Source organism: Pantherophis guttatus, chromosome 3, assembly GCF_059756535.1.
Source record: "Pantherophis guttatus breed Tessera chromosome 3, ASM5975653v1, whole genome shotgun sequence".
In the NCBI taxonomy this organism is placed as follows: Eukaryota; Metazoa; Chordata; class Lepidosauria; order Squamata; family Colubridae; genus Pantherophis; species Pantherophis guttatus.
The window spans coordinates 200,674,112-200,701,450 of record NC_142065.1 but is presented as its reverse complement, the minus strand read 5'-3'; the positions used below and the strand labels follow the sequence as shown (position 1 = coordinate 200,701,450).

The following is a 27,339-nucleotide window of genomic DNA, read 5'->3' as shown; positions in this document are numbered from 1 at the left end:
GGATCGCCCGCAGATCGCCGATGACGACATCCGGGGTGATGGGCGGGGCCTCCTGCTGGTTTTTACTACCAGTTCTTGCGAACCGGTCCGAACCGGGGGCAACCCACCACTGATACAATTGCAAATAATAAGAAGCTACAGATGAGAACGGAAAATGTCCAGATTCCCTAGAACAGTGTTTCTCAACCTTGGAAGCTTGAAGATGGGTGGACTTCAACTCCCAGAAACCCCCAGCCAGCGCTGCTGGCTGGGGGATTCTGGGAGTTGAAGTTCACCCATCTTCAAGCTACCAAGGTTGAGAAACATTGCCCTAGAAGAAGGGTTGAAGTGAGAGGACTCAAGAATGAAGCTGTGGTAAAAGCTGGTTGTTGATGTTGGCTTTTAATTAAGCTTTGTCAGAGAAGTTGCCCCTAGTTCAGACGTGGTTAAAGAGCCTGTACAGGTAGTCCTTGACTTATAACAGTTTGCTTAGTGACCGAAGTTACAACTGCACCGGAAAAAGTGACATATGATCATTTTTCACACTTAAAACCATTGTCAAGCATTCCCCATGGTCACGTGATTTACATTCATAAGCTTGACGACTGACTCACATTTATAACGGTTGCCGTGCCCCGGAGTCATGTGATGATCCCCTTTTGCGATCTTCTGACAAGCAAAGTCAATGGGAAAGCCACTTAGCAACTGTGTTACTAATTTAACAACCGCACTGATTCACTTAACAAATGTGGCAAGAAAAGTCTAAAATGGGGCAAAACTCACTTAACAATTTTCTCACTTCGCAACATAAATTTTGGGCTCAATTGTGGTTGTAAGTTGAGGACTACCTATAGTGCCAGCCATATCTTGAAGCGAACACAATTAAGGCTTGGGAGACAGAAACGACATTTTCCAGGGCACTTGAAAAGACATCTGTTAGGGATGTTGTTATGAGCAGCTTTCTGTCCACAAATCCACCTTTGAGAATTAAAACAGTAAGAAAAATCTACTTTTTCTAAAGAGGGAGACCAAATCTGGAGAGAATAGACTTTCTCCATCTCAGAATATAAATTCCATTGTCCAATTTTTCCAAATTCCCCTGGAAAAGCCAGATCCTTTTGGCAGGGGTACATATATATCTGCCCAGCATCCTAGAGATCAGAGGGAGGGAGGGGACTGGTGCGATCCATTCTCACGAGCAATTTCCTCTTCCATTCCTCCTATCATTGTTTCTTTGTTTTGTTTCGTTTTGTCCGCAAACGAGTCATTTTCTGAAGCTGAGCTCTACTGCAAGAAATGAAATACGTAGATATCCAGAGCTATCAAGCCCAGGAAGAGCATGACCAGAGAAGTTCTTCCAACTTCTTGTGGAATGAAGCTCTTGAGGAGGTTCTCACCTGCAAAAGACCACAGCCTTTTACTGCCAGGTGTCTCCTCACACCGATCTATGAAGCACTTGTGCCTCTGAGGCGTAACTTTGTCCCAACAATTCAGCTCCCGAAAATGATCTTGTTTGTTCTTGTTCTGGTTTTCTCTTCCAGAACATGGTGGCCTAGTTGAATGTCGTTAACAAAGCATGAACAAGCACCGGGTTACGGGTGTGGAGTAGCCAAAGGGGATTAGAAGCCATTGGAAGCATTCCCCTTCCTTTCTCCCAGCGATGCATGCCTGTTTCACTTTGTACTTCCCCATATTTGGACCTATTTATATTAATTTCTCTCCTTTTTCCCCCCACCTTTTTTTATTGTTCTTTTTGTTTGTTTCCAGTTGTCTAATGGGTATTATCACTGTAGTTTACCCAGTGGCTCATCTTTAGCCCCGGTTGGTGTGGGTTCTTTCCCTCATATTCCGTCTGTCTCTCACGCATGGACCCGAGCCACCTCCTCCACCCTCCTTCCAGACTACGTTCATTATTACACCATTGGGCCAGGCATGTTACCATCACCTCAGATTCCTAGTTGGAAGGTTTGTGTTACTTTTCGTTCCTGTTAGCGTCTCTCCTTGTCATCCTTCACCCCCACCCCTTGCAAGAAATTGCTTCTCGGTTCTTAACTTAAATCCCTTCAGCTCTCTTCTCCCATTCTGAGTTCCTGCTCTGGTGGTGGAATTCTCCATCCTGCTTTACCAAGAATTGATTATTTTGTTTTAAAAAAGTGCTATATTTCTTTCGGAATCCATGGTCTCCAAACTTTGACGACGTTAAAAGACTTGTGGAGTTCAATTCTCAAAATTCGCCAGGGATTGGGGAATTCTGGGAATTGAAGTCTACAAGTCTTTTAACGTTGCCAAGTTTGGGGGGGGGGCACCCTGGTTTGGAGGAACATGCTCCCAGCTTTAATCTATGCAACTCTTTGACTTTTCAGATTGTGTCTGAAGTAGCAGTTGGTATTGGCAGATGGGAAATACATATAGTTTAATGAATAATGTATTTATTTTGTATCCTACCTTTATTAATTTTACAAATAACAAGGTTTCCTCACAACAATCCTATGAAGTGACTTGGGCTGAGAAAGAGTGGCTGGCCCATAATCACCCAACTGGCTTTCATGTCAAAGGCGGGACTAGAACTCACCATCTCCCATTTTCTAGCCTGGTGCCTTAACTATCTGTGTGGGTTACGGATACTATAAAGCACAATCTTATGTTCTTTTCTTTCAGCAGGGATCCCGTTAGTAAAATCCTTTCTAAGCCCTGCTGAAAACTTGTTCATGATTTCTCATTCCTGGAGATGTTTAGGTTATTACTGTGGGTGCAGAGTTTTTTTTTTTTAATTGCCAAATCTCACTCTTCATGGGATCACATTCAGAACATCTTCTTGCTGGTATCAAATGTCATGAAAAACTGGCCATTATAAATTACTTTTGTAGTAGAGTTTTGAGAAAGCATGAGGATAAACAACATGATTCTTTGGAGTAGAAAATACAGAGGGAATTGCTGTGGAGACCCTGGAGCAACATTTTCAAGGAATATTGGGACTCTAGCTTCCAGGTTGGCCAAGTAGCTTAGGAATTCTGGGAAATGTGGTGTAGGGTTTCCTGCCTAAGCAGGGGGTTGGACTAGAAGACCTCCAAGGTCCCTTCCAACTCTGTTATTATATTATATGTAGTCCCCACTAAAAGACCGCAAACTGTTTTTGAGGTCAAAACCTTCTGAGCCTGGAATGGATTCATCTGACTCCAAAATTAATTGAAGTCACGTCACTTGATAAGGTCAAGATGGAGATAATTCCGGGCTGAGACACTTTGACCTAACATTTCACGCATCTCTAATTTGGACATGCCTGGAGAAAACTTAAGTTTGGAAAGACAGCTCCATAAAGAACATAAGCTTTGGGTATAATATCCTTCTCCACCTGGTCCAGGAGTCTGGATCCGGTTGTGATCCCAAAGCAGTTGCATGTTGTGATAGTTACAACAGATGCATGCGTAGATGTTTACCTTTCTCTGAAATATGAAGAAATTGAGAACTAGAAACCAATGGTTGCAGGAATTGGGTAGATTCTAGTTTAATGAAAAGAAGGCCTATGAGTGACATGATAGCAGTGTTAGAATATTTGAGGGGCTTTTACAAAGAAGAACGGGCCAACCTATACTCCAGAGCACCTGAAGGCAAGACAGGAAGCAATGGTTGGAAATTAATTAAGGAGAGAAGCAACCTAAAACCAAGGAGAAATTTCCTGACAGTTAGAACAATGGAATGCCTTGCCTCCAGAAGTTGCAAGTGTTCCTACATTGGACGTGTTTAAGAAGAGATTGGATAACCCTTTGACTGAAATGGTACAGGGTCTCCTGCTTGAGCAAGGGGTTGGGCTAGAAGACCTCAAAGATCCCTTCCATCCCTTCTATTATTCTGTTTATTTTAAAGGGGGAAACAGTTTTTACATCAAGGCAATCCTCTCCAAAAAGACAAGTTGTAAATATGGACATTTGCTTCCAGGTTCAAACCTGCCCTGAAAGTGGCCATCAGATATTCACTAAATGAAACTTGTTGCACTTTTGAATTTAAAATCCCTCCACCTAAATAGTGTAAAGATTCACTGACAAAACACTTTTTAAAAGCTTCCTATACACCAAGGGTGTCAAACTCAAGGTCCGGGGGCCGTATCTGGCCCGCGGGGTGCTTAGATCTGGCCTGGAAACAGCAAAAGACCGGCCCGTGGTGCCTCTGCCAGTGAAAATGGAGCTCATGAGAGCCGCAGGCAGCCTCCTGAGCTCCGTTTTTGGGGGCAGAGGGTTGCAGCAGGCTGTCTCAGTCGAAAACGGAGCTTGCGAGGGCCATGCGCAGCCTTCCCGAGCTCCATTTTCACTGGCAGAGGGTTGGCAGAGTGCTCGGGCCACCACAGGTGCCCCCGACACGAGTGATGTCGAGCTGGCCACGCCCACTCCACCCCCACCCCCACCCCCCCCCCGCAGTCAAAACACAACCCTGATGCAGCCCGCAATGAAATCCAGTTTGACACCCCTGCTATACACCATTTATGTATACACAGTTTAATTTGTCTTGGATGATGGCAGGTTTCAAGATAGTTGTAGGTTTGATTCATGGAGTCTGATCTTTGCTAATTGATGGCCAGACCAAAATAGACAATAGGTCTAAGAATGAGTAATTGCTTGCCTTTTCTTCCCTTGCTTTTTCCTTAGCATGTTAAACAGATACTTGTCAGTGGCAAACTTGTATTAATAGGTCAGAGATAGCTATTAACAGAAATCCCCAACACATTCCACGTTTCAGTGGTCCAAAATATTTTACTTGTAACACTGCCTGATAAAGACAGTATTCTAATAGAAGAGAATATTTATAGCTCAGGGTTGAAATGAAGGGTCCTTGGTGCTCTCTGAGCTTAGTTGTTTTCTTGTAGACGTTTCATTACCCACCTAGGTAACATCATCAGTGCTTGAATGGAGTGGGATGAGGGTAAATTCTCTGTCATATTACATAGCAGTTCCTATTTTAAACATCTGGGAAACTAGACCTGAAGAAGAAGAAGGGAATAGAGCAAACTAAGAGACCTACTTGTCTCGAGATTAGTTTTTAGCCTCCTAAATGTATTTTAGGCTACATGTTGTTGAAGATTATCTCACATTCACCCAATCTTGCATGGCCAGTGGTGATGGAGGGTGATGTTGGGATCACCGTAACAGACCCATTTCCCTTCCACTGCTGTTTCTATAGTATGGATAGTCCTCGACTTACAACAGTTCATTTAGTGAACGCTCAGAATTACAAGGGCACTAAAAAAAGTGACTTACGACCATTTTTTCACACGTATGACTGTTGCAGTATCCCGGGGTCATGTGATCATTTTTTGTGGACTTTTAAGTCAGTGGGGAAAACCAGATTCCTTTAACAACTGTTATTAACTAAAAAAAAAGCTGCAGTGATTCACTTAACAACTGTGGCAAGAAGAGTCGTAAAAATGAAGCAAAACTCACTTAACAACTATCTCACTTAGCAACAGAAATGTTGAGCGCAACTGTGGTCGTAAGTCGAGGACTACCTGTACAGGTGAAATGCTAAGCATAACCCTTGAGAAATGTGCAAATATATTCATCTCACTCGAATTTAAACTCGTCAGTGGGTCTCGGGAAAGGGGAAGGGGCTCCATTATCTGGGTTACAGTAGTGGCCAAAATTGTGGAAACCTTTTGGGAAAAGTGTTTTTTCTAAAACTAGTTAATAACACCACTTTTTGGGGGGGGGAGTAGTACCATAAAATTATATATCCATGGAAAGATAATTTAATCAAGAATGTAATGCAATAACTTTTATGGAGGATTTGCTATTAGAATAGCAGTTACAGTATAAAAAAGAAAAGTGAAACACGTAGAAAAAAACGAGATGTACAAAAATTATCAAGTCAGTTAATCCTTAGTTGGGCAACCTTTAGCACGAATTACGGCCTTACAACGTCTTCCCATGGAGCGAACCCAGTCTTTTAGTTCTGCAGCTGTTATAATGTGAAACCAAGATTGAATGATTACTTCTATTAACTGGGTTTTATTGCTGGGTCGCTTCTGACTAACAAGTTTCTTTAGTCGGCTCCATAGATTTTCAATTGGGTTAAAATCTTGGCTATTCCCAGGCCATCCTAGCAGCGGAATATGATTATATTGAAACTCAAAAAAAAAAAAAAAAAAAGTGGTGTTATTAGCCATCAAACCTCAAAAATACACTTTTCCCAAAAGGTTTCCACAATTTTGGCCACTACTGTATATTGGGTGTATTTTGTAAGAGGGTTTTGGTTCTACTGTTTGCATATTAAACACAGAGAGAGAGAGAAACCTGTATAATCTTTGACTAATGGAGTTTTTTTCCTAGGATTGGGCTAAACCTGGTCCTTACGATCAGCCAATGGTAAACACTTTGCAACGTCGCAAGGAAAAACGAGAAGCAGACTCTCCAGGTGGGGCTCAGAGTGGTCCATCTCTGCCCGCAGAAGATCCACAGAGGGCCCGGAGCATGACTGTATCAGCTGCCCCAAAGGTGTGAAACTGTTTAACTCATGAGCTGATGTGTTCCTATTAAAAAGGTTCAAGGCACACCCCTTGCTACTAAACCTCCCCCTGGCCTTTGCTTTTAGCTTGATGTGATCTGCAAGCCAAGGCAAGCAACCCATGATTTAATCTTCATAGTTTAGCACGATGTGTGGGCCATCTAGGTTCACATCCCCGCTAATGCGTGATGTGGCTTGTTTTTTGCCTGTGTTCTGCCCCAGCTATGGACCCCAAAGAACACAGGACACACAAAGTCTGTACAAACCTTAGTTTACTAAATTAAATCAGTCTTTTTCAAATAAAGGCTGTTAATTAATTTTCTTAACAGCCTACAAGAATCCAAAGAATAAATAATCGTAATCTTACTATGGTTGGCAGAAAGCCCAGAAGCAATTTGCGGGAACCTGATAAGAGAACTAAGATCAGGACGCAAAGGAGAGTGAACGAAGTTGTTCCCTGCAAATTGCTTCAGTCGGTGTTCTTCCTTAAATAGGCTAAGGGAGTGGCCAATTAGCCCCAAGCCTTACTCTTGAGGAGACCTCCTCCTGAGGGGCCACTCCTGCCTTTTGGCAGCTCTGCGCGTCCGTGCATCGAGAAGAGGCTCCTCCTCTTCGTCCTCTTCACTTATGGGAGGTTCTGAAGGCCCTGGCTGAATCCCTGCCTCTGGCACCACATCTTCTCCAGCCTCCTCATTGTCCGACTCAAGTGCGAGCTGCACAGGCTGCTGGCGCAGCACCACATCAGCCTCCTCGCTGTCGGAATCAGCTACTAGCTGCACAGGCCGCTGACGGGCCACAACAGCCTGCCACCTTTTGAAATCCAGCAGTTTGATAAACTCAGAATTGGTTGATTGTCTGGGATTATTATTTTTTTAAGTGAGAAAATCTAGTTCACACATTATGCTAAGTCTGTTTAACTTGCTTTAGGGCAGGTTATGGAGTGTCCATATTGATTGGGGAATTCTGCGAGTTAAAATCCACAAGTCTTAATGTTGCCAAGGTTGGACATTCCTGCTTTAGGGAATAAAACACAATTGTTCAGATTATACAGGGTGCTAGTCTGAATCGCCCTAATGCCATGATGGCGAACCTATAGCACGCGTGCCCAAAGTGGCACGCGAAGCCATGTTGCCCGGCACGCACGACCTTGCCTGTTTGTCTTCTGGGTTTCTGGCGCACATGCATGCACGACAATCAGCTGTCCTTTGTGCACGTGCAGCAGTGCTGAAACCGTTGTGTGCGCATGTGCGTCAGCCAGCTGATTGTCAGATGTGCATGTGTGCCAGAACCCAGAAGTTTGGCTTTTCCAGAGCACTATCCCTTCGCATGCGTGGCAGTGCTATTGCTTAACGCATTGTAAGCCGCCCTGAGTCTCCGGAGAAGGGCGGCATATAAATCAAATTTAAAAAAAAAAAAAAGTGCTGAAAACCGGCCTGCGTATACGTACTGGCCAGCTGATCGTGGGGTGTGCATGCATGCTAGAACCCGAAGTTTGGCTTTTCCGGAGTGCAACCCCGACGAATGAGTGTGTGCACATGATGTTTCTGCATAACTGCCAAAAATGTTCACCATCACTGCCCTAATGTACAAGCCCATTCTTGGAAGACTTTTATGCAACTTACAGGCTTTGTCACATGCCAGTTCTGTTGATAAGTAAAATGAGTCATTTGAAAAGCAGATCATGTTATTGATTGATTGATTGATTGGTTTGATTTATATGTCGCCCTTCTCCAGAGACTCAGGGCGGCTTACAATGTGTTAAGCAATAGCCTTCATACTTTTGTATATACCTGCTTAGTAGGGCTTTCGGCCCCCCCTAAGTGGTGTTCTTTTTTATACAAAATCAGCTTATTGCCCCCACAATCTGGGTCCTCATTTTACCTACCTCGGAAGGATGGAAGGCTGAGTCAACCTTGAGCCTGGTGAGATTTGAACTCACAGTAATTGCAGGCAGCTGGCAGCTAAGTGCTACTTAACAGCACTTTAGTCCGCTGCACCACCAAGGCTCCTCGTTCCATATTATGGAAATAACATGAATTGCTTTGGACTGTAATAGAAGAATGGCATCAAAAAGTCTTATTTGGACTGCAAAAATCTAGGTAAACTTTATGTGGCAGTGAAACTGCTAACTCTTTGCTAGTCATGCTAACTCTTTGCTTTCATCTAACTCAACCTTGCGTTCTCAACCTTGCAATTTGAAAATGTGTGGACTTCAACTCCCAGAATTCCCCAGCCAGCCGTGCTAGCTGGAGAATTCTGGGAATTGAAGCCCACACATCTTCAAAGTGCCAAGATTGAGAAGCATTGATCTCACAGATGCCCTGATTTTTTTGGCAGCCTAGATATGGTAGCTTTATGCTTATTGGTGTCTTGCTTCTACATTCATTTGTTAAGATCATCCCGTCCCATACTGGATTTTACGTAAAATTGGATGGCCCAATCCGCAAAAGATACCTATGCATAATTTATCCATTACAATCGAATCATTAATAGTTAGTATGGACCTACTGAATTGAGGGGTCTTCGGTTATTCACATCTCTCCCCATTGAGCTCAATTAATATATCCTTTTAAACCATAATGTGGTTTGTTTGATTTTGATTCAGTGAAAGATGTGGACTTGGCCACTATATAAATTTTATACCATGTTCTGGCTTGTTTTCTGCAAATCAGGACACTGGTTTGTTCTACAACCAAAGTTAAAAGAAACCATGGCTTAGACCAGGGATGTCAAACTCAAGGCCCGGGGGCCAGATCTGGCCTGCGGGGTGCTTAGATCTGGCCCGTGGAACTGCTCTGGAAACAGCAAAGGACTGGCCTGGGGTGGCTTCTGCCAGTGAAAACAGAGCCCCCAAGCTCCATTTTCGCTGGCAGAGGGTTGCAGGAGGCCATCGCAGCCGGAAACAGAGCTTGCAAGGACCGTGTGTGGCCCTCCCGAGCTCTGTTTTCACTGGCAGAGGATTGCAGGAGGCCGTCACGGCTGAAAACCGAGCTCCGGAGCCCATTTTCAGTGGCAAAATGCTCAGGCCACCACAGGCTCCCCTGACACGAGTGACATTGAGCTGGCCACACCCACCATGGCCACGCCCCCCTGCCCCCCTGAGGTCAAACACAACCTGATGCGGCCTTCAATGAAATTGAATTTGACACCCCTGGCTTAGACCATTGTATTAACCCAATTATGGGGCCTTCCTCAACCAGGTATCCTTCAAGCATGGTGACAAACCCTAACCCTACATGGGGCTCCCTTTGAGGAGTACCCGGAGGCTCCAACTGGTGCAGAATGCGGCCGCGCGGGGGGATTATGGGAGCGAGGGGTCGCTCCCATGTGACACCTCTCCTGTGTGAGCTGCATTGGCTTCCGGTGGTCTTCCGGGTGCGCTTCAAGGTGTTGGTTACCACCTTTAAAGCGCTCCATGGCATAGGACCTGGGTATTTGCGGGACCGCCTTCTGCCGCCAATAGCCTCCCACCGACCAGTACGCTCCCACAGAGAGGGACTCCTCAGGGTGCCGTCAGCCAGGCAATGTCGGCTGGCGACCCTCAGGGGGAGGGCCTTCTCTGTGGCACTCCCGCCCTCTGGAACAATTTGCCCCCGGAGATAAGAAGGATATCGGATCTCGGGGTCTTTCACCGTGCCCTGAAAACTTTTCTTTTCCATCAAGCAGGGCTGGCGTGAACCCCGCCCCCTTTTTTAGTTTTTTAATTGTTTAGCTTTTAATCTGTTAATGGGTTTTAATTCGAATTGTTTTAAATTTGGGCCAAAGTATATAATTCTTTTAATAATTTTAAATTTTGTATTGTTATGTGTTTTAGTTCTGGCTGTGCACCGCCCTGAGTCCACTAGGAGAAGGGCGGTATACAAATTGAATAAAATAAAATAAATAAATAACCCTAACCCAGATTATCTGAAACAGTTTGGGATGACAGAAAGTGTACTCCCAACACAGATGGAGGGGGCCAGTGTAGAGCATGGGGTGTGCTTAAGTCCAACCTGTCCGTGTTGTGAATGAAAATCCAACTGAAAAGAGACAACCCAGACTTTGCAAGAGGAAGAGTGTTCTTGTAATGTTATCCTAATCTAATGAGAGACCTTCATTGTGTTGATAGCAAGGAGAGGAGATGGAAGCGTGTGAAGAGCTGGCTCTCGCTCTTACCCGAGGGCTGCAGCTGGACATTCAGAGGAGCAGCAGGGATTCCTTGCAGTGTTCCAGTGGCTACAGCACTCAGACAACCACACCTTGCTGTTCTGAAGATACAATTCCCTCACAAGGTAAGGAACGGGAGCAGAGGAAGGATTCACTTACCTTCACATGTATGACAGTTGCAGTGTCCCCGGGGTCGTGCGATCACCTTTTGCAACCTTTTGACAAGCAAAGAATCTGGGAAACCAGATTAATTTAACAACCGGGTTACTAATTTAACTACTGCAGTGATTCACTTCACAAATGTGGCAAGAAAAGTCATAAAAAGGGGCAAAGCTCACTTAACAAATTTATCACTTAACAAACATAAAAGTTGGGCTCAATTGTGGTCGCAGGTTGAGGGCTTCCTGTATACAGGGAGTCCTCGAAAATTGAGCCCACAATTTCTATTGTTATGCTGGGGAGGGTGAAAACGCAACGCACGGAAGGTTCGGGAGGCCAAAAACAGGCCCGTATTCTGCCTATAAGACGCACCGAAATTTTCACCCACTTTGGGGGGGGAGTGCATCTTATACTTCGAGAAATACGGTAACACTTTCACTTGAGATTGCCAAGTCAATTCTGAAGATTTGCTGTTCTGACTCCCCTTTTTTGCCTTCCTAGTTTCAGATTATGACTACTTTTCTGTGAGTGGTGATCAAGACACCGAGCAGCAAGAATTCGACAAGTCTTCAACTATTCCAAGGAACAGCGACATCAGCCAGTCCTACCGTCGCATGTTCCACGCCAAGCGTCCTGCTTCCACTGCGGGCCTCCCAACCACCCTTGGCCCTGTGATCGTCACGCCAGGCGTGGCCACCATCCGACGGACGCCTTCCACCAAACCGGCAGTAAGGCGTGGGACCATTGGCGCGGGACCAATCCCCATTAAGACCCCCGTGATTCCCGTTAAAACTCCATCTGTGCCAGACGTGCCGGTGGGGCTTCCTGGTTTCCCAAGTGGGGCAGAAGAAAGCGCCGAGCAAAGTCCTGAGGCTGGAGGGGGCAGCACCCCCTCCGTATGTACCTCCTCGTGGAGCGGGCAAGCAACCGCCAGCCTTCCCCCCGTCAGTCAGAAGCCGAGCAGCACAGAGGATCAGAGACCGCCGGCGGCTGAAAACGAGGGAGAGGAGAACGAAAGAGAAGACGTCAGCATCACTGCTCCCCCATGCCAACCTACCGTGCCCCACACAGGTGGGCAGAACCCAGCGGAGGCCCCACAGGGCGAAGACATGCTGAATGCTATCCGCAGGGGCGTTAAGCTGAGGAAGACCACCACGAACGATCGCTCAGCACCCCGTATTTCCTAGATGCCGAATCACTGCCCAAGTTGAGTGAAAAAGAGAACGGACCTTTACCTGATGGTATCATCTTTGTGTCTTGGTCCATTATTGTACAATCAAGATTTTTCTAGGAGAGAGAGAGACAACTGGCAGTGGTCTCTAAAACGGGAGGGGAGGTTAGAATTGACCAGGTGAAATGCTTAAAGGAACATCTTGCTGACAATTGATTATTATTATTATTATTTTCTTTGTAAATCTGGCTGATTATATTTTCCTCTGCACATTTTCAAATTCTCAGTCCCTCCCTTTTTTCCTCCTCCCCCTCAAAGGTGCCAAAATCCCATTTAACCTTTTAATAACTCTTTGTAAAGTGTATTCATTCACAAAAGGATGGTTATAAGAAATGTCAAGTAGTTAAATTTTAGCAAATGGGTGGGGGGTGGGGGCAGTGGTCCGGTGGTAATGCAGTTCTCCCTCTTGGATGGTTTTGTAGAGCACCTTGTCAAGTCATAGTGGGAGTCTCAAACCAGTGTTCGTTTTCTTGTACAAAGTTCCTCGCGAGAACACACCTCCTTAACTGAAATACAGCGAGCTGTTCACCTGTGGCAAAAGCAGGAAACGGAAGCTGATTAAAGCAATATATAATGGGAAGAGAGAAAGAGAGAGAGAGAGAGAAAACGGCTGTATTGGGTTAATTTTTAGGGATTAGGAAGGGAGGGGCTTAATTTCTTGCACAAAAAAATGTAGCCTAGCAGGTAGTTTCATTGTAAATGCGTCCAAATAAGCCATAATGAATTACAGTGTTCATTTTAAGTAAGGTGTTTCAAAGACTTTTGGGTACTTGCCTGCTAGGTATTTTTTTCCTATGTTGGCCCTGTGAAAAAGGACCATGTTAAGATTTCTTGCCTCTGTAAAACCATGCAGTATGCTTTCATTTCCGGTCATCGTAAAACCTCGTTATAAATCAGTTTTGTACCATCTTGGCAACAGGCTTTAAACTTTGCATTCCTCTCTTCACTTTGTTGTTCCTCGAAAGAAGTAAACGGAACACAACATAAAAGCAAGACATTGTGAAGGCAGAAGGGTGTCTTACGTTGTTTAAAAAATAAAAATAAAAAACAAAGAGCAAAAAATTTAAAAGAAAACCAGGGAGCTCTTAATTATAACTTTATACCTTTTACTGGCTGCGCCCAGCAGGCTGGGTAGCCAAATAAATGGAAAAAAAAAAAACCCTTCCCCAGGACTTTTGACAAACCAACTCATTAGACGGATGGGCAAGTAACTGGGAACTCCAGTAAAACTGCAAATGTTACTTTTAAGGGGGACTGTTTTTTCCGAAATGGCAGTTTGGGTGCAAAATTTGGGGATTGGGAAGGGACGGGAACACTCTAGATTTTATTTATTATAGCGGGAGGGACATTCACAACTGGTTTTCTTTTTATTCTCCCCTCCACACACAATTATTGGGGAGGGGGAAGCATCGTTGATAAATTTATAAGTAAGATTTCCTTTTCTTAACATGAACATTGCCGTGGTATTTTCCGTTTCATGGGGTCAGTAGAAATATGCATAACTCAGGCACCCCCCCCTCCCTCCCGGTGTTTTAAGTTTTGTGGTTTTCTGTTTCTTTTTTTAAAGAAAAAGCATTCTGCAGTCTAACTGGATACCGTCTGCCTTATTTCTACATGGGCGATGCTAGCAGAATTCTTGACTTCAGAGGGGTGTGTTTGTGGCCGCAGCGATGCGCCCCACTCATCGTGGAAGGAGCTGGGTTGTGAGTGCGCGCGCACACACACAATCTCCTCCGCCATGGACACTCGGGAGATTCGTATTGGCTGCCATCTTGCCTACGTAAACTTCTTATGCTTTAAATACATAACTGCATTGGATGTGAGATGTATCGTAAACCTGTTTATAGTCACTGTGTTCTATATACATTTACACAGCTGTGGTTGCTTAACACTTTTTCATTATGGCGTCGGAAGCGAAAAGTGCAAAAAAAAAGAAAAAAAAAGGCATGATCCAAAAAAAAATAATAAGCTTTTTCTTCCTTTGGAAAATAAAAATAATAAAACAGTGCTGTCAAAGTTAGCCCACTTGTCCTGAAAACGAGCAGATGCTCTCTGCAAATGATGCTCCGAGATTTCATTTTTCTTACCCACTTGAGAGAAACAGAAGAAAAATGGGACAAAAAAAATAAATAAATAAGGGTACAGGCTGACAAGCTGATTTTTCTAAGCTTTTCTTCTTTTTTTATTAAAAGGTGTTTCTGTTAACCCTTGCATACCCAGCCCCGTTGCTTTCAGTGAAGCTCACGCAGGAGATATTTTTCAAAAAAGCACGTTTTAAGGAAACATTTTGGATGAAGCTGTATTTTGAGAGTTGCAGCCTCTTCCTTTTCAACACCAGAATTTAAATCTTGGTTAAAAAAATAATAAATGATATTGCCAAAATTTGATGTTTAACATGTGGCAAAAAAACCACTTTGGATAGTTCTGTTGGTTTGTTTTTTGAGGTTTCTTTTCCTTTTTAACCTTTTTTTTTTTTTTTGTGTTCCTTGCCTATTGTAACAGCAGCGTCACAATGTAAAATGTTTCTAATGGTAAGTTCTTGTGGTTTAGTTTGCTAGTTTGTACCGAGAGTTGACCTCTCTATTCCCCATGCAGTGTTTTCCTTCCGAACTGCTAAAAATAAAAAAAATTGCTGTTAACTGTGCTTCCCTTCTACCTTGTAATGAATGCTTCAAGCCTATATTACAAATAAAGACCTGCTGACAAAAATTTGGAGTGGGTTGTGTCTTTTGTGTATAAGCCAAGAAAAAAGGATTTGTGTGGGATCTCGTTGATGCTCTTTAACAGAGGTGGGTTTCAGCAGGTTCTGACCAGTTCTGGAGAACTGGTAGCGGAAATTTTGAGTAATTCTGGAGAACCGGTAGTAAAAATTCTGACTGCCCCCCCCCCCCCCCGTCCCCATCTATTCTCTGCCTCCCTAGTCTCAGCTGATCGGGAGGAAATGGAGATTCTATGGTAACCTTCCCCTGGATTGGGGTGGGAATGGAGATTTTACAGTATCCTTCCCCTGCCACGCCCACCAAGCCACACCCACAGAACCGGTAGTAAAAACTTTTGAAACCCACCACTGCCCTTTGAGTATCACTGGGCTACAAATTTTGGGAAATTATCGACCTCTGAAATAAAATGTATTAATTTTACATATTTGGATTAGATGAATTGGAAAGCGGGTGATAAAGGTGCTGGTTGAGGAAAGTTTTCAAGATATTTCAGAATAAATTATACACAGGCGAGTATATTTGCCCGCAAGGGAGGGAGGTGTCTAGTTATCATGATGCCTCGTATCTTTTTGACAAAGTACGGTAGAAGAATGAGAATGGTACCAGACGGAAATGTATAAATTTATCTTCACTTTGAGAACAGCAAGACTATGAAAAACATGTGGATTATTTGCTTAGATTCCTATACAGCGCTTGATGCAAACTTGTCACTGAAAGTTCACTTCTTACACTCGCATTTAGGCTATTTCCCTTTGAACTATGGGGCAGTGAGTGAGGAGCATGGGAAGAGATTCCACCAGGACAGGGATCAGCAACCTGCGGCTCTGGAGCCGCATGTGGCTCTTTCATCCCTCTGCTGCGGCTCCCTGTCGCCAGTCTGCTCCACAATTGATAGGGCTTTCGTTTAGGATAGGTAGAGGAAGAAGGACGCCACACTAGGAGGAGACTCTATGGTGGGGGACCCAGACTTCCGGTCCGCAAAGGATAAAGGACGCTGCGCTAGGAGGAAACTATGGTGGGGGAACTGGACTTCCGGTCCACAGAGGAAAAAGAACGCCGCGCTAGGAGACTATGGTGAGGGAACCAGACTTCTAGTCAGCTCCAGAATTGAACGGGGCTTCCGGTTAGGACCTTTGTGGCTCTTTGAGTATTTAAGGTTGTCTACCCCTGCACCAGGATATCGCAGGCATGGAGAAAAGATACCAATGGAAATTGAGTCTGTCCAACGCTTGCCGATTATAGCTGGAATCTCCCCAGGGATGATAGCAATAGCACTTAGACTTTTATACCGCTTCACAGTGCTTTTCAGCCCTCTCTAAGCAATTTTACAGAGTCAGCCTATTGCCCCCAACAATCTGGGTCCTCATTTTACCGACCTCCGAAGGATGGAAGGCTGAGTCAACCTTGAGCCTGGTGAGATTCGATCTGCCAAACTGCTGTCAGCTGGTGATCAGCAGAAGTAGCCTGCAGTACTGCATTCTAACCATTGCGCCACCGCAGCACCTATTGCTGATCCTACTGCAGTTCACAAGAGAAAAGCCAAAAAGTGTAGTTTAGATACCGAATAAAGATGGAACCTAGTCGTTTAGTCTGATGTTAGAGCGTGTTAGTTTTTCATGCAAAAAGCATGAAAATGTTACATGAAAAACCAATGAATGAATGGAATGTTGTTACTGGTATCAATAAAAAGATAAATTTATGATTGGTGTGGCACCATTCTCATTGCTATATCACATTTTGCAGAAAAAGTTTGTAGCATAAACGCACATCCCCCTTGTAATTTTGAATTATTTTGATGCAATTTTGACCTGAGGCTGTATTTTGGAAACTGGAGCTAATTAATACTCGGGACTTAATTTTCCTTTATTAGCGACCCGATTCTGACAAAATTAAGCTACTTTCATTTCTGAGGCTTTCTCCTCGTATACCAGTGATATCAATGTGCCAGGTAATCTTCTCCATGTTGTGCCTTTCAAGCGGTCTGCAGATTCTCAAAGTTGCCATCCTATAAATTTAGGGGAATGGGCTGGAATGGGTAGAAGATAAAATTTTCAACCCAGAGCTAGCAAGCCAACCTTGCTGAGTCCACGGCATTTTAAATAGCAAAGGGGGTCTTTCTGAATCACCCTTCCTATCGTTCCGTGACTGAAGAAGCAAATTAAACTCATATCTGTTGTACCTTTTTAAAATTTACTCCTCTCTCAAGAGGAGATTTTAGTGGCTCTTGTAGTTTTGAGCCCACAATACCAACTATGAGTGGCTTTGCTTTCACAGCCAGATTATCAGGTAATCTTCGATTTACAACAGTTTAGTGACCGTTCAAAATTGCAACAGCACTGAACAAAAGTGACTTTGGACCGTTTTTCACACTTAACAACCAGGGTCCCCGTGGTCACGTGATCAAAATTCAAGCCGCTTGGCAAGTGGTTCATATTTATGACAAGATTGCAGTTTTCCTGGGAAAACTGCAATGCGATCCACCTTTTGCCACCTTCTGACAAGCCAAGTCAACGGGGAAACCAGATTCGCTTAACAGCCGCGCTACTAACTTAACAACTGCAGTGTTTCACTTAACAACTGTGGCAAGGTAGGTCATAAAATGGGGCAAAATTCGCTTAAACATTTCACTTAGCAACAGAAATGTTGGGCTCGATTGTGGTCGTAGGTTTAGGAACTACCTGTATTGAAAAAAAACTATCTTGCACTGAAATCGTCATTCAGAAAAGTTCGGATGCTGAGCTAATATGAAGCCCCTGTGCTAATTTAATAAATAAGGTGAAAACCATTAAGACAACTTCTGGCAAGAAAGGCACTTTCCGTTTGTTCATCCTTAAGCAAGGCAACTTCCCTAAAGCTCATTGTTCATGATTAAGAAGGCTTAAGCTCCTGTGACATCCTGCGGCCTTTGAGCGCTCACTTAAGGATCAGGTACTCAAGGACCCATCTAGTCTCTCAAAAAGCCTAGCAACTTTTAATCGGGATGATCCAGAGCGCATTACCTTATGCCACAGGAAGTATGGTTTTCAACAGATTAATTCATTTAGTGTGTAAACCATTCCTTACAAGCATCTTGAACAATCATCCTCAAAGCTCTTCGACCAACTTATTAGTATTAAGATTAGTATCACATTAGAAGCGTTAGAAGGCTGCAGCTTTGTATTCTGCTTTAAGACAGAATCTGGCCAGGGAGCAGTTAAAACTCTTGAGAGTACAACGTGCTTCTACTTGGAGGAGCTGCAAAATTAAGAGTTGGGATCAGTGGTCCCAAGGGGATTCCAGCTTTTTCCAAGATCAATTCTATGTACTTTGGCTTCAGTGGTAAGAGGGTAAGAGCCCGTGCTCTGTCACGCGTGCGCGCAGACGCACACTGAGGCAAAATTACATAATGGATCCCTTTTGTTAACTACATCCTTTGTGCCAGGGGTCCCCCAAACCCTGATCCATGGACCCCCCGTACCATGCCAGGTGGGCCGCACAAACAAGCAGAGCCCCATCCGTGGGATGCAAGCGGCACACGAAACCACATCCACTCCGATCTGCAGAAAAATCTCTCTCCACGGAACCGGTCCCAGGTGCCAAAAAGGTGGGGGGGGGGGCACTGCTCTATACCAACATTGTGGAGTATCGTTTGACTTCTTTAAGACAGGAATCTCCAACCTTGTCAATTTTAAGCCTTGTGGACTTCAACTCCCAGAATTGAATTCCCTGAAAGTTGATGTCCACAAGTCTTAAAGTTGACAAGGTTTAGGTTTAGGTTAGGTTTATTAAATTTGTATACCGCCCTTCTCCCGAAGGACTCAGGGCGGTGAACAGCCGAGATTAAAATACATGCAATATAAAAATTAAAATAAATTAAAACAGAATTAAATCAAATTGGCTTCCCAAAATTTAAAACCCTTTGCCCATAAAATAACCCATTAAAATTTTAAATTTAAAAATTTAAAATGTAAAAAGGTTGGAGATCCCTGCTTTAAGAGACAGCACACGTCTTGCTTGTCCGAGTTAAGATTGCTAAAGTCATCTATTTAGTAATGGCCAGGCAGGCAGGGTCACAGTTCAGCTTATATCAGACTTTTATTGGGTTTTCTAGTACAGTAATACAAGGAGACCGGCTGCAGGGAGCTCACAGACCATTTTGTGGGATTAGATAAAACCATTCAGAAAGGAGCTCTTTTACAACGGGTATCTGCGAGGCTTAGTTACGTAGGGCCACCAGAGAGGGGGCAGGTGTCCCTCTTTACGAGCGGGAGGCAAGTCTTCAGTAATGGGACCATCAGGTGGGGTTTCTTCCTGAAGCTGCTGGACCTGTCAATGAGAAGCAGGGTTAACCACTCACTCAGAACCTGCAGCATTTAATACACTCGAGGGGGGAAATGCTTAATTTAGGACAGGTCTTAAGCAGCGTTTCCACGTTACAGGTAGTCCTCGACTTAAAACCACATAGTTCATTTAGTGACCGCTTCAAAGTTACGGGGAAAAAAGTGACTTGGGACCATTTTTCACACTTACAACCAATGCAGCATCCCCATGATCAAAATTTGGACCCTTGGCAACTGACTCTGTGTTTGTGACGGTTGGAGTGTCCCGGGGGTCATGTTTTGCGACCTTCGGACAGGCAGAGTCAATGGGGAAACCAGATTCCCTTGACCAGCCATGTGACTAATTTAACGAACATGCAGCGATTCACTTAACGACGGTGACAAGGAAGGTCCTGAAATGGAGCAAAACTCAATTTAAGAAGTGTCTCGCTTAGCAACATAAACATCAGCTGCGGTCGTACGTTCGAGGAGTACCTGTGTAACTAATGCACAGCATTCTATCTGACGAGGAAATGCTGAGCCACGAGATGGCAATGAGGCAGAGGGTAAAGGGGCTGTGCTTTGTCTCCACAAGGCATCTGGGATGGCTTCCAGACCACTCCCAGGATTTCTTATACAGGCAGTTCTCAATTTACAACCATTCATTTAGTGACAGTTCTTCGAAGAGTGTGACTTTATGACTGCTTTTCACATGACCGTTGCAGCATCCCTACGGTCAGGTGATCCAAATTCAGAGGCTTTGGCAACTGGCTCATGTTTATGACGGTTGCAATGTCCAGGGAGGGGTCATGTGATCACTTTCTGGGATCTTCTGACAAGCAAAGTCAATGGGGAAGCCAGATTCACAGTGTTGCTAACTTGACTGCAGTGATTCGCTTGACAATTACGGCAAGGAAGGTCGTAAAATGGAGCAAACCTGACTTAACAATGCTCAGCAACAGAAACTGGGGGGCTCCATTGTTGTCGTAAGTTGAGGACTACCTGTAATAAAAAGAAGCTTCCAGCAGCACATCCAAAGGGTTTTTTAAATTTCTTGGAAGTAGTGGATGTGTGTCAGTGTGTTTGTTGTTTTATTTTGTAAGATAACTGCAAGGTGAGGAGAGAGTTCAGTGGAAGCATTTTCAAATCATCCCTTTCAAGCATGAAAAACCTTAATACAGCAGTTCATAAACACCCTGAATCCAGTTTTTAAAAACCACCAACAGTAACAGTGTCACTATCATTTGAAAATAGGCTGTTTTAAGACATTTGGGGCGCTTTGATTAAAAGTTCATTTCTAATTCCAGCCAGCAACAGATCTAGAAAAAAAAATTAGTGATATTGCTATAAAAAGTGTCCCCCCCCCCCCAATCCATTTAAAAGCCTCTTTGGAGATTCAGGGATGAATAGAAAAGAATAGAGTGCTGTTAGAAGTTGGGAGATGGCTCCAAATGGACAGAGGCGGAATGAATGCATCTAATGCTGCTGTTGTTGTTAGCTGTGAAGTTGTGTCCGAGCCATTGTGACCCCATGGACAACGTTCCTCCTGGCCTTCCTGTTCTCTACCATCCTCTGGAGTCCATTTAAGCTCATGCCTACTGCTTCAGTGACTCCATCCAGCCACCTCGTTCTCTGTCGTCCCCTTCTTCTTTTGCCCTCAATCTTTCACAAGCTCAAGGTGGGGGACTAAATAGTAGGTGATAAGGCCATGAGGCCACATTTTAAGACCCATATCGCAAACTATCACCCCACAGATTTGTGACTTGCTTCAAAATTATTTCACGGAAAAGCAATGGTAAAATATAGTCCGATAACCAACCTCCTTGTCCCAACTTTCAAGGCGCAGCTTCCTCCATTGTTCTCTCCTAGCAAAGTAATCTGGGTACATTGCTTTCTCTGATGGATGCCACATGTCTAGCATCCAATCAGGTGCCTACAGGGTGGAAGTATTAAAAAAAAGGTTATTCACTGCATCTTTAAAGGAATACAAAATTAATCTACATAAAAGATCTTGTATATTCTCCATCTAATAATGGTTAGACGGTGGTTGCTGGTCTGCCTAAACCATTGTTTCTCAACCTCACCAACTTTAAGATGTATGGATTTCAACTCCCAGAACTTTTCAGCCAACATGCTGGCTGAAGAATTCTGAGTGTTGAAGTCCATACATCTTTGCTGACATTGAGAAACACCGTTTAAAAGATACTATTTCCTGCATTAGAAGACTTAGTTCCAGAAAACTACTTGATTATCTTGGGAAGGCAGAATCGGGGCATTTTATAAGAAAAAGTTATTCCCGTTTGTAGATTAACATAAGGGTGATGAGTATTTAGATGCTCATAATGCTTTTCCTTCTAATTTTGGATATTTACTTACTAAGGTAGCATATTTCTATGCAGTATCAAACCAAAAATTTGGAGGCTTACACAGGGATAAGAAATACATATGTATGGTTTGAAAATAAAAATGCAATGGCAATATAGTGCAATAGTAAAACCACCAAACATAAAGATAAGGTGGAAACGACCAACCAGGCGTTTAAGAACAGCTTCAAAAGTTCCTGAAAAACCATGGGGGTTGATCCAGCCTGATAGCAATAGCACTTAGACTTATATACCACTTCACAGTGCTTTAGAGCCCTATCTAAGCGGTTTTACAGTCAGCATATTTTCCCCAACAATCTGGGTCCTCATTTTACCCACCTCGGAAGGCTAGAAGGCTGAGTCAACCTTGAGCCTGGTGAGATTCGAACTGCCAAATTGCAGGCCGCCGGTAGTCAGCAGAAGTAGCCTGCAGTACTGCACTCTAATCACTGCGCCACCGTGGATCTCACAGGAAGGCTGTTCCAAAAAGTTGGTGCTGCTACAGAAATGCAGTGCCTCCTTCAGCCTCCCAAAAAGTGCGGATGTAATAAAGGAATGGTAGAAGGCACATTTTTAATGGCGGGATGATTGGCAAGCCTCAGAAACTGAATGTCTCAAATAATTAGATCCTTCCCTAGCGACCACTCAGTGCATAAAACACTGAGTGTGCTATTTTCAGGTCAGTTTTTGTGGCTCAAACTCCTGCCGTCTAAAGCACTAAGTTGCAAACATGAGACATTGCTGAATACAGAACTGTCCTGTCAGCTTCTCCAGGACTGTCGTTAGGCAGCCAGCAACTTTCTAGAGCAGGGGTCTCAAACTCAAGGCCCGCAGGCTGCATCCATGTAACCTCCCCTCCACCCCCCAAGCTCTGTTTTCGGCTGCGATGGCCTCCTGCAACCCTCTGCCAGTGAAAACAGAAGTTGGGAGGGCAGCCCTCCCGAGCTCCGTTTTCATTGGCAGAGCGCTCGGGCCACCACAGGTGCCACAACGAGTGATGTTGAGCTGGCCACACACCCCCGGGCCCCCCAAAGTCAAACACAACCCTGATGCGGCCCTCAATGAAACCAAGTTTGACACCCCTGTTCTAGTGCCTTCTGTTCCCTCATATCCCACTCCTATTAGCCTCTCTTCAAACTGGAGGTCAAGCAGAAGTGCTCCTCCAAGCAAACCATGCCCTGGCCCTGAGCTTCCTCCTGTGTCTTTAGGGTCTTGCCAATGCAGATAGAGGCTGGTCACTGATGCTCATTAATGTGAGACTTGGACAGCTTCCCTATGGCCTTCATTCATGGATTCTTCCTCAGAACTAAAGAATAATTCTGCATTTTATGGGGAATCTCCTACTTACAAATGAAAGTAGTACGCTCCCATAGAGAGTACCGACCAGTATGCTCCCATAGAAGGGCTCCTCAGGGTGCCGTCGGCCAAACAGTGTCAACTGGCGGCCCCCAGGAGGAGAACCTTCTCTGTGGGGGCACCCGCTATCTGGAACGAGCTCCCCCCGGAGATACGGAGGATCCCGGATCTGTGCGCTTTCCACCGTGCCATCAAAACATTTTTATTCCAGCAGGCCAGCCTGGCCTAACCTCCCTTTTAAATTGTTTTTAAATTTTTTTAAAAAAATTTAAATTTTAAATTTGTCTTATGAATTTGGGGTGTTTTAAATTTCGTTTTCCGGGCCAATTATTTAATTGTATTTTAATGGTTTTTTAACATTTGTATTATATGTATTTTATCTGGCTGTTCACCGCCCTGAGTCCTTCGGGAGTAGGGCGGTATACAAATTCAATAAATAATAATAAAAAATAATAATAAAGTTACTGAAATCTCTTGGGATTGAGAATGCCAATATTCTGCCACCTATCAAGGAACTGATTACTTGTAATGCCTGCCATGTCACCTCCTGACCTTAAAGCACTCGTATCTCTCATAGCTTGTGCCACCTGGAGAGTCAGGAAAGATGTACGGTTGAGGATGTTGCCTTTCCCAAAATTCTTCTTCAGCGGCCATCAACAGCTTGGTTGCTTTAACCATGTCTTTTTCATCCTTATGTTCATCAAATCGTGCTCTCATCAGACAGGCATAGTATCTATACTTATCCCTGAGAATATTAAAAGATAGTATTTATTCCAAGAAAGAAAAAAAACATAGCTATCTTTAGAACTGACAAATACTTCATATTTCACTTAATGAGGTGGGAATTTCATTCATCGATTCCACATCTGGTGATGACAAGGGTACACCTGCTCAAGTTTTCTTGATAAGAATTATAGGGCTTGGACATCTTCTAGTCCAATCATCTGTCCAAGGCAGGAGTCCTCATACCATTTCAGACAAATGGTTGTCCAATCTTTTCTTAAAAACACCCAGCAATGCTGTACCCACAACCCCCAAAAGGCACTGCTTAATGGTTCCACTGCTAAGAATTCTCACTGCCAGGAAATTCCTTCTTGTTTCAAAGTTGGTTCTCCCTCTGATGAGCCTGTCCTGTCCCCTGCCATTTTGGAGAATAAATTGACCCCTCTTCCCTGTGAGAGCCCTTCAAATATTGTAAGACTGCTATCATGTCAAGAGCATGGAAGAGGTTTGCCGCTGACTTCTTCAAAGCTGGCTTGCATCAGCCACTCAAGCCCAACACATCTCAAAAGGTTGTTCTTGAAGGGAAAATAGCAGGTGGGAACATAAATAAAAGTGAGATAAAAACATAGCAAGAACACACTCCTTAAAAACTTGTTAAGTGGAAAAATTATATGGAATGACCACTAGAGGGCCCTAATAATCAAATATTGTGCTATAGTGAATCAAGTTACAGTATTTATACTCAGCTGTAATCAATCCATTATTTACATTATATTTTAAATAGATTATATATCCGATTGTAGGTTTTCTCTCCCCCCCCCCTCCTAAATAAGTGGAACTTTGTAGCCGGAGATCAGAGTCAGTTTTGGCGAGATCGGCGGCATATAAGTTTAATAAATAAATTTTATGTAGGGCTGAAACAACTATAGTACAGTACTTACTTCTGAAGCTAAATTATTTTGTTTTTCTTCATAGAAAAAATGCAACCTCCTACCTCATCCCATCATCCTCATTTGCCCATTCCAATATATATTTTGCATACTAATACGTTGAGCCCAACAAGAACCAGACACAACCAGACACAATATGCAAAGGTGGCTATTTAACACTTGCTTAATAAATAGACGTGGCTTATCTGACAGTATTTTTTTTACCAATATCCCAATGAAGATAACAAGCCATTATCATTATTTTCGATTTCCACATTTTGAAGTATTTCTACCAGGACTACCCTATTCTGGAACAGCTTTGGCCACTATGCCATCCATCTGATAAACTCGCAAGATTTATTTTTTCTTGCCACGTACATGTATACGTTGCTAACTAGACTGTGTTGTTTCTCTGTGTCATATAATATATGGAGGTGTATGCATAATTTTGTGTTTATTTATTTATTTAGTCATGTTGGTATTATTGTATATATACAAGTGTATATTGGAGGTGGTGACTCTGAGAGTTGTATGCAACGAAATTTCAGTTTAACGTATGCCGAATAGCGAACATTCAAAGTGACAATAAATTTATTCTAAGTCTGTCTGTCTGTCTATTTATTTATTTTGACATGTTTTTGTAGTGTAGATTAGAGGTGGTGACCCTTTGAGAACTGTACGCAACGAAATTTCATTTTAATGTATGCCGATTAGTGTACATTCAAAGCGACAATAAATTTATTCTAAGTCTGTCTGTCTATCTCTCTATTTATTTAGTCATGTTTATGTAGTGTATATTGGAGGTGGAGACCCTTTGAGAGCTGCATGCAACAAAATTTCATTTTAATGTATGCCGATTAGTGAACATCCAAAGTGACAATAATGTTATTATGCTATTCTTTCTATTCTATTCTTCCCAAGCTGTATTTCCTGAATGAATCCCACTACTTCATCTGGCCTGGGCAATCTGCCCAGCGTATCCAGCAAAGAAGCAAGGCTATATCCCCACCATGGCTTTGCCTGCGGGACCCCCGATACTAGCCCTCCCTCAGCCTTTCTTTCTTAAAAAATCTGTTTTTTTAATTTTATATTATTTGTACATATCGATGCGTGAATGGTGTGATATCCGAGTTTCATATATTTCCAATAAAGATAATATAATCATATTATACACAATAATTACATTTCATTTTCATCGTTTCAAATTATTTGCTCATATCCTTTACTTCAGTTTTTAACCTTCCTCTTACTCTTCCATATATCTTAATATATTGGTTTATATATATATATACTATAATTCACCTCTTATTTCTCTCTATTTTAACTTTTTTCCCCTCCTATCAGTATATTATTATATAATATATCACTATAAGACGTGATAACATTCCTTTTCTGCTATTACACATATTTTCTTACATTTTTTCATTTTCTAATCACCCATTATTTAATTCTAGCATGTTTTTATGCTTGATAATACTGTCATTCAAATTCTAATTTTCCAATTAAAAACTTAATTCTTCTTCATACCTCTGTTCATATTTCCCATCCTTGAAATTCTACTATTAATACATGTTTACATGTTTACATTAAAATATATTCTTCCATTATCTTTTTTTTTTAACATATAAAATAATTTTTATTCAGCATTTACATCTTTTAACATCTTTGTTACATTTTTACAGCTTTCCAATACCGGCATCTTTGGTAATATCTATTTTATCTTTTGACCAACTATATACACATACATTTTATATATTACTTACTAATTCATTTATTCACTACAATATATACATCTCTATTACTCCTTAACTATTTCGTTCCTCTATAATATCTTCTCTTACGTTTATACATTTAAAGTCCGAGAGGAAACGTTTTATTACGAAACATGGAATAGATGGTATAGCTGGCTGGAGAAAGAATCTAAAATCAATGTATAAATGTATATTCTTCCGTTATCTATCTTATTTAATTCTAGCATTCCACTCTTAGCCATATTTTAATATATATTTAACTTCCACACAACATACAAAGTAATTATCCATTATATAGTTCTAATATTAATGCACATTATTGAAATATCTTTTTTTAAATAATGTTTTATTGTTTTATTACTACACTGTATGACATACACATAACATACAACATATAAATATATCCTCTTTTTAACCTGTGTTTCTTCATGGTCTGCTTTCCACTGTGACTTTCGCCCCAAATGTCTCATATATTGTTTCATTTTCTTCATTGTCCCCTTTTTGATTGATTACCATGTATTTTCTAATCCTAATAGCCTTAATTTTATATATTTCTATATATATTTGTTTCAGATGCCTGAAAAAACCCATTCATACTTAAACTTTTTCCCCCTTTTTTAAAAAAATTGAAATATTTTCATGAAGTATCTTTTGCTTTACTTTCCCTCAGCCTTTCTGACCGAACCCCCCACCCCCACCCCGAGCTGCCGTGCAAACAGATGCGCGGATTAATTCGGAGTTAGGATCCGCGCAAGAAAACGCGCAAAGGGAGGAAAACGCGCAAAGGGAGGTGCCGGCTCTTCGGAGCTTGGGAAATCGTCCCTCGCTACCCCCCCCCCCGGGTTAAGACTACAAGACCCAGACACACCCGGGCTCGGCGGGGGTTGGGGATGATGGGGCTGGGAGTCCTCCCGCAAAGCCAGGAAGGGAGCGGAGGCTCCTTAGGGGCCTGCGGGACGGGCCGAAGGGGCCGGGGACTCACCGATAGATACACCAGGACTCGAGGTGCCGCATGGCTCGCTTGTAGAGCCGCAGCACTTTCTGCCGATGTGACAGGTAGCCCGCCATCTTGGCTGCGCCCCGGTCGACTTTCAGGCCTAGAAGAGGGGGGTGAGGGGGGGGCGGAGCTTGCGCCGCAGGGGCTGACGGGAAGCGCGAGGACGTCCGGCCTCTAGAGAGAGAGAAAAAAAAA

General features: G+C 43.1%; 2 protein-coding genes across 19 annotated transcripts in view; one reads left to right on the top strand and one right to left on the bottom strand.

Moving 5' to 3' along the window:
* The window catches only part of MTSS1 (MTSS I-BAR domain containing 1), a 165,012-nt gene extending 150,296 nt beyond the window's left edge, over nt 1–14,716 (top strand). For 10 of the 18 annotated variants that reach the window (XM_087891389.1, XM_087891388.1, XM_060681844.2 and 7 more), the window contains 4 exons: nt 1,747–1,944; nt 6,297–6,461; nt 10,580–10,742; nt 11,278–14,716. In XM_087891389.1, coding sequence (XP_087747515.1) covers nt 1,747–1,944; nt 6,297–6,461; nt 10,580–10,742; nt 11,278–11,963 — 1,212 coding nt within the window. In that variant the 3' untranslated portion in view covers nt 11,964–14,716. The remainder of the gene's footprint in view (nt 1–1,746; nt 1,945–6,296; nt 6,462–10,579; nt 10,743–11,277) is intronic. The other 8 variants (XM_087891392.1, XM_087891391.1, XM_087891390.1 and 5 more) reach the window with 1 other exon arrangement.
* Nucleotides 14,717–18,776: 4,060 nt separating this feature from the next.
* NDUFB9 (NADH:ubiquinone oxidoreductase subunit B9) lies at nt 18,777–27,283 on the bottom strand. The gene is made up of 4 exons (XM_034422267.3): nt 27,130–27,283; nt 23,297–23,489; nt 20,845–20,958; nt 18,777–19,032 (listed from the first exon to the last, which is right to left on the bottom strand). The coding sequence occupies exons 1-4, from the start codon at nt 27,213–27,215 to the stop codon at nt 18,901–18,903; spliced, it is 525 nt and encodes a 174-aa protein (XP_034278158.1). The 5' UTR covers nt 27,216–27,283; the 3' UTR covers nt 18,777–18,900.
* Between the last annotated feature and the right edge of the window lie 56 nt (nt 27,284–27,339).